Below are 7,327 nucleotides of genomic sequence, written 5' to 3'. Positions count from 1 at the left end.
CATGACTTTCACAGAGCACTTTGTGTGTGTGTGTGTGTGTGTGTGTGTGTGTGCCGGAAGTGCCTCGTTTTGTGGAAAGCATGCCAGGCTGGCCACTCCAGCCTGTGTCCCCGGCACCCTGTGAGTGAGGCCTCTCTGCCCAGGTGGGCGAATCTTCTCACTCACACCGGGGACATGAGTGTACTGTGGCTGGCGAGCGTGTGCACTGTGATGTAGGTAGCATTTCCCTCCTGAGCCCACACAGCAGGGATGCGGCTGCCACTCTGGGAGCTGAAGGGTCTTCCCAGGGGCTTTGCTGCCAGAGCTCGGGCCTGTGGGGGCTCCCCCAGGTTCATGAGCAGGTTCTTCGGTTACAAGAAGGTGAATGAACCAACTCAGGCTAAGTTCAGCCAAAGGAACTTAAAGGACATGAGGAGCTGGACATGTGGACAGGAGCCCACCTTGGAAATTGGCAGGAAGAAAGGGGGCTCTGGAAGCCGGGGGCTCTGAGAGAAGAATCTCAGAGGAGCCTCCAGGTTGTTCACTCCCTGCTGGGGAATTCAAATTGTTTAAATTGTTTACATTCCCAGGAGGGAGCAGCACCTGCCCTGCCCCATTCCACCTGGCTCGGGGCACACACGTTGCCTCTTGGCCTGGAAGTATGGCCCCAAAGAATGGTTGTCCCATGCAGGATCTGTTGGGGGAAGAGGCGATTTCCCAGAGGCAGTGAGGCTGCTGTCGGGCAGGAGAAATGGGCTGTAGCAGCCACAGCATAGGCAAACCCCTTCGCCCCTGAGTTTGGCTCTTGGGAACCCAGCTCAGCTTAGAGATTTCTTGCTAAGGGTGGTGCCCGTTGGTTCAAGAGTCCCAGCGGGCACTGCAGCTTCACCTCCTGTGGATGGGGCTGTCTGTGAGGGAGAGGAGGACCCAGATTCAGTTCCTTTCAGAAAAGACCTGAACTCAGGAAGATGTAGGTCCCTCCTGGTTCGGCACCCGTGGAGTGCCCACTTTAGATGGCATGGAGGCTGGAGGAAGATGAGCACTGGGCTCTGTGGGACCCCAAGCCCAGAAATCCACAGGCTTCTCCCAGGAGTGATCAAGTTGGAGGCTCCCTCCCTGTCCTCCTCCCTCCGTCTTCTCACCCACCCACAGGAAACCAAATGCCGATGGCGGAGTCCCAGGGGCCACATCAGGGCTCCTGCGCTCAACTCCTCCCCCTTCCGATGTGGCTGGCATCTCACCTGGGCCACTTTTCCTTCTTGTGGAGTCATTCTTATGTAATCGTCATCCAACAAGACAGGGCGGTTCTTTTCTCTGGGCTAACTAGTTGCATTTACAACTTTCTCCCATGAACTTTTCAACAATAGTAGTAATGACAGGGCTTTGCATCACCTATCCCAACTTAACTCCTGCCTTTCCTCTTTCTAACAGGAGAGGATGGTATGGGGAAAATATAATCTTCTGAGCCGCCTGTGCATTCAGCCCGTGACGTTGCAGTAATGATGCCAGGCTCCGAGCTGTAGGGAGAGGTACTTGCCTCCTCACAGGCTAACAGCCCATGGATCTAAAGGTGACCGCAGACAGCCTCATGGGAGGCAGTGCAGTGCCTAGAGACGAGGCTCCGGAGCCCCAAGCTGCCTAGGTTTGGAGCTGATCTGCCTCGGTCAGCTGGCTACACCTGGGCAAATGGCTCCATCTCTCTGGGCGCATTTCCTCGTCTACACCATAGGACCTCCCAACTGTACCTACCTCACAGGGTCCTGGTGGGAGTTCTATGGATTAACAAGAACACAGAGCACCGTCAGGCACATGGTGTACGTTCAATAAATGTCAAGGGCCTTTTCCACGGCAGCCGCAACTTCTGAAATATTGGAGATGGTGGGAAAGGTGCAGATTTACGTATCGTATTATGGAGGGTGGTGGGATGTAGGCCGGACATGGTGGGAAAAGAGAGAAAATGAAAGGGTTCTTACCTGGGGCTTATCAGTGGCAGCGACTGCTTCCGGAGCAAAAGGCAACATTGGCAAAGTCAGAACCCTGTCCCCTCGTTCACGGTCAGAATGCCGGCCCCACCCCGGCCCTCCTCCCAGAAGCATAGCTTCCTTGCTGCGTTGGAATCACTTGCGGAGCTTTCAAAACCAATCAAATGTCTGTGCCGGAGCCCCAGAGGATTTAATTGGCCTGGGTGTGGCCTGGACACTGATATTTTTTAATGCTCCCGGGGCCACTGAGACCCGAAGGCCTGCAAGGTGGGTGATAAGGGGGCAGCCATGCTTCCTCCTGGTGGCCCCAGCACCGTGGCTACAGTGGCCCCGTGTTTCACAGAAGCCCAGGGTACCTGCAGTGATTAGTAGATGCCTTTGAAAATTCCACTTCAGGCACCCTGCAGTCCCAGCACTTAGGGAGGCTGAGGTGGGAGGTTGAGCTCAGGAGGTTAACATTGCAGTGAGCTATGATCATACCACTGCACTCCATCCTAGGCAACAGGGTGAAACCCTGTCTCTTAAAAAGAAAGAAACAAGCAAAATTCCACTTCTGAAAGGGAAGGGAAATGGTTTCATCTCATTCCCTCGACCCAGAGCACGCCTGGGGCGTGACAAGCTATGGTGTGGCCAGACCCCTTAGGAGGGGAAGGCCATCTTGCTCACAGCTCTGCTTCCCCCCAACCAAGGCTAAGTTTGGCTATGAGCTGTTCTTCTCCTTCTGGACACCTGCGAAGTCTCTGGTGGTCCAGCCAGATGGTGAGTGGAGTTGGGCTGGCCCTGGGAACGGCTGCTGGTCCAAGCAGGAGTCTCACTGGCTCAGGCTCCATGCTGCCTGCCCCAGACTATCCGGCCAGGGTGTGGAGTCGCTTTACCCCTGACCTCAACTCCAATTTGGGGGGATGCTGCCTGTACACACCTGCATGTCAACAGGATAAAGGTAAGGGTGTTGGGGGGAGCACGGGGGTCCAGCACGACACTGGGGTGAAGTCCCAGTGGTTCATATTTATAGCTTTACAATTCAAGAAGGTGCGTAAGGTCTCCCGAATCATTCCATCAACACCCGAAGAAAATCACAAGCGTTTAAGGAACAAAATAATGTTTTTATTAAAAATTGTACCCATAGCACCTCTCTGTCTTCCTACAAGTTGTTTATTGTTTTCTTTTTCTTTTCTTTTTTTTAAACGAGATCTGGTTTTCCGCACAATTTCAGAAAATGTTGTAGGGAACGCTTCAGGGCTGACCTGAGGGCACCCGAAACCAGAAGGTGATGTGGGAAGGAGACGTGTCCCAGAGGGCGGGCTCAGCTCATGAGTTTCCACGTTGTCCTCGCCTTTCAGACTGGATCCATGCTACCGGGACGCTGGCCCACGGGGAGCCACACTTAGGTACGCAGACGGGTTGCTCGTCAGGAGAATAGCTACACTGTGTGCCAAGAATGTGTAAGAAATAAAAACCATGCTATGAACCGTTAGGCAAACACCATGCTTCAGCCCAGTCACAGTCAGATACAAGCACAGCCTCCAAAGACCGGTACAGAGTGAGCCACCTCCCGGGGCTGTGGAGGCTTGTTCCGTGTGTGGCCGTCTGGGCCCCCTCTCCCTGGGGCCCCTTGTTTTTCTGCTGCAGCATTGAGTGAAGTGTGCACTATAAAAGCAGGCGGGGAGAGAGGCTGAAGGGGAGGCTGGGAGAGGGGCTTGGGCTGGACCGATTCAATCAGAAGGTGGCCGCGCAGGAGGCTGAGGGGACATGGCCTGGCAGTTCTCTCTCTGCTCACCTGCCTGGAATCTCTGCCCTGGCGCTCCAGGAGGAGGGAGCCCTGCACACCCATCCCTGTGGCTCAGATGGAGCCTCCTGGTGGCTCCGTGACCGCATCCTCGCAGGGCGGGGTCGACACAATCTGAAATGAGCCACGTGGGGGTGGGTCATGAGGCATCCACAAGGTGCAACTTTCAGCACAGTCGGAGAGAGCGGGAGCACATTCCGCCCAGCCTGGCTTAGACACATTTTGCTTGTCCTCTTTTCAAAACCGAGATTAAAATCCAATCTGCATCTTCCTAGGCTGTGACTTTCTTTTCCTTCCCTGAAGATGAGGAGTTAGGAATTGATGCTTCTCAAATCCCGTATTGCTCTGGGAGGCTGAAATCTACCTGGAAACACTCAACTCTGTTCCTTTGCGCAGGTGGTTCTCATGGCACAGAGTCCCTCCGAGTGACGGGTGTTGGCACTGTCCCAGGCACAGTCCAGCAGCAGCCAGGAGGCCCGCGTAGCCTCGGACAGGCTGCTCCGTATACATCAAGATTTACTAAGAGTGGAGGGAGGCAGAAAACACGAGCTTGAAACAAAAGTGTCATGATGTTGTATCGAAAACCCAAGAGCAACAAACACATCTCGAATCTGCTCATCCTCAACCTAAGACGTTTCAACACTCTCCCTGGCGTGTAAAGTCACGTCCTTATGGCTGCAGAGAGCAGTCAGAGCGCACAGAAGGCAGCGCTGGCCATGGCCTCCATTTTATCACTTCTCTTCCGAGAAATTCCAGTGCTCGCATCCTGGCTTACCGCCCACTTTGTTCTCTCCGGGGCCAAGAGGGAGGCAGTTCTGTCCACGGTGGCGAGTCTTGTCCAGGGAACTGTGGGCTGCGATTGTCACGCAGAAGTGGCTTTGGGCAGAACATCTAGGATTTTGGTTTAGAATATTTCCCCTCCACTCAGCAAAAGGAGGAGAAAAGGAAGAAGGAATGGGGAGAAAGGGAGGGAGGGAGGGAAGGAGGGAGGAAATAAAGGAAAGAAGGAAGGGAGGGAGGGAGGGAGAAAAGAAGGAAGGGAGGGAGGGAAGGAGTGAGGAAAGAAGAGAGGGTGGGAGGAAGGAAGGAAAGGAGGGATAAAGGGAAGGAAGGTGGGGAAGGAAGGGAGGAGAGAAAAAAGGAAACTTTCCATACCCTCTAATTTTGGAAAGACTGAAGAGGGGTTTTCCAGCCTATACTAAACTCTCCTTGGTCTCCTGGGGCCATACTCAACAATGCTGACAGCAGAGAATCCAGGCAATATCCACACCCTCTACCCATGGAGGTGCACAAAACATCTAAGCAAGCAGGGGCCACACTTTCTGCATGTGGCCAGGAGACTGGCCCCCGGGTGGCACTGGCCAGATACTGCTCAGCTGTCCCCTACCCTCAGGTCGCTGGGGGAACGGCACCCGCCCGTTCACTGTGCACGTGGGGCACTGGCAAGGTGGTCTTGAGTCTTGTGTGTGTCACGCTTCTGCTGGTGAGGGGGCACTTGGGGCACTTACAGGGAAGGACCCAGGACACATACACCAGTGGGCACCAGCAGTGCGCCCGTTCCATCTGGACCCGGGACCTGGGCTGAGGGGTGGACCCCGGCAGCTCAGCCGTCTGTTGCAAAGATGACATGAGGGGCTGGAGGCACGGTCATCTCTGGGCTGTTAAGTTTTCCAAAGTAGTTCATACTCTTTTCATCTAGCCGAAAATTTTAAACCAAACCATGACAATTTTAAAGAAAAAATGAAATGTTTCCAGAAAACCTGTTAAGGCTAAAAGCTGGCCTTGGACTGGGAGAGGGGGCAGCAGCAGTGCCAGCGGTGGAGAAGCCGTGGCCGCCGCGGGCGGCCAGCAGAAGCCAGGACAGAGGGAGGGGACGGCCTGGTGTGCACGAGGCAAGTCGGGAGCGTGTGTTCTCAGAGCTGTTTTGCTTTATTTGCAGACACTGTTGCTTTTCATCTTTTCCATGTACAAAGCTGAACAATTAATAAAAAGGCACCTGGAGACAGCAAAGACGTATTCATTTCATGTGACATAGTTTAAAAAAAGATAAAAAGATTTAAAAAATACTCTGGTTAACAATGCACGCTTCCTATGTAACAAGCAATTCTGGGGACGGCGTCCGATGTCCTCCTGTCCCGCGGAGTTGGCCGTGTGCTGTGTTCGGGGAAGGAGACAGCCGGCGTGGTGGCTTCCAGCCCTAAGAGGCCTCCCTAGTCAGGTGGGAAGGAATGGGGAAAGAGGCAGAAAAGCCTCAGGACCGCACCACTGCAGGGACGCTGACGGTGACAGCTGAACCACACCTTAGCATCCCTGCCCAGCCGTCAGGAACCCGAAAGCCGACTCCTTACTTAGAAACTGCCAAGTGAGAACATTTCAGAAACAGATGAAGTTGGGACAAAACGCACTGAGCCCAGGGAAAAACATTTGCTCTTCAAACCCCAGGAGCGAGCTGTGAGCCGAGGATGTCCTGCGTTGAGAAGGGTGTGAGCCGCTGGTTCTCTGGAAGAGGAGGTAGAAAGAGACAGGGGCCAGCCGGGGCAGCTCTGAGATCTCACCTGACCCTCCATTCCCTCTCCCCGCTTGAGCCTTCCTAGTTGGTCTTGAAGACGGAGAAACCCAGGGCTGGGGAGGTCTGAGGTCCTCCCAGGCCCCGGCGGTGCCAAGCCATTGTACCAGTGAAATACACCTTCTCTTAAAAAGAAAAGAAAAAGAAAAAAACCTGCTTCCTGCAGCGATGTTACAAAAAAGCCGTTTAAAAAAACCTTCCTAATTGAAATCTAGTGTCCACAAGTAGGTAAAATCATCACTTATCAGATTTTTTTTTTTTTAAACAAAAACTTCAGCTCAGTTATTGGAGTTGATTGTCTTAACAAAAATAGACTCCGGAAAGTTCGCCTCCGTTCCGCCCTGAGGGAGGCGCGGCGCTTTGCTCACACGAAGGAGGAGAAGCCGGTGAGCGGAGTCCGCGCGCCGGGGCCGGCGGGGGTGTAGACGCCGCCCGCGCTCTGCGTGGTGATGACCGGGTGCAGCTGCGCGCCCGCCTCGGTGCCCGCCACCGCCTCGTACCTGTGCGGCGCAGGTGCACGGCCCTGGGCCCTGCGCTTCCAGGAGTTGTAGTAGGTGGGGTCGCTCATGTAGTGGTTCACGAACGAGTGCTTGGGCAGCGCGTCCTCATAGTCGGAGTCGGTGGCCTGCGGGGCGGGGGAGAGGCGGTGTGAGTGCAGGGCAGGGCGCAGGGCCCGGAGCGTGCTGGGCAGGAGGCCTGGCGTGGGGGCACCTTCCCGGGGGGCCGTGTCGTGGTCTCCGGCCCTCTCCCCACCCCCGCCCAATGCCAGGCCCTCCCACCCTCCACACAGGAGAGCAGGCAGCCCCCCAGGTCCCCCTCTCTGATCCAGGTGTGACCCACACTGCGCTATCTCAGCTGCATCCAGCCCCTCACTCTGCACCAGGTCTCCAAGAAGAGCTGGGCCTCCACCCAGGAGAGGTCTACACAGCCTCCCTCACTCAGGAGAGGTCTACGCGGCCTCCCTCACCCAGGAGAGGTCTACCCGGCCGCCCTCACTCAGGAGAGGTCTACCCG

General features: G+C 55.2%; 1 protein-coding gene across 7 annotated transcripts in view; it reads right to left on the bottom strand.

Annotated features, from left to right (window-relative positions):
- Positions 1-3,043: 3,043 nt before the first annotated feature.
- SDK1 (sidekick cell adhesion molecule 1) overlaps positions 3,044-7,327 on the bottom strand; it is a 954,524-nt gene continuing 950,240 nt past the window's right edge. For 5 of the 7 annotated variants that reach the window (XM_017894742.1, XM_017894733.1, XM_017894750.1 and 2 more), the window contains one exon: positions 3,044-6,938. In XM_017894742.1, coding sequence (XP_017750231.1) covers positions 6,678-6,938 — 261 coding nt within the window. In that variant the 3' untranslated portion in view covers positions 3,044-6,677. The remainder of the gene's footprint in view (positions 6,939-7,327) is intronic. The other 2 variants (XM_017894760.1, XM_017894771.1) reach the window with 1 other exon arrangement.

Source organism: Rhinopithecus bieti, unplaced genomic scaffold (genome assembly GCF_001698545.2).
Source record: "Rhinopithecus bieti isolate Rb0 unplaced genomic scaffold, ASM169854v2 scaffold_1017, whole genome shotgun sequence".
Classification (NCBI taxonomy): Eukaryota; Metazoa; Chordata; class Mammalia; order Primates; family Cercopithecidae; genus Rhinopithecus; species Rhinopithecus bieti.
Note: the sequence above shows the minus strand (reverse complement) of the source record. Positions and strands in the feature narration are given on the sequence as shown.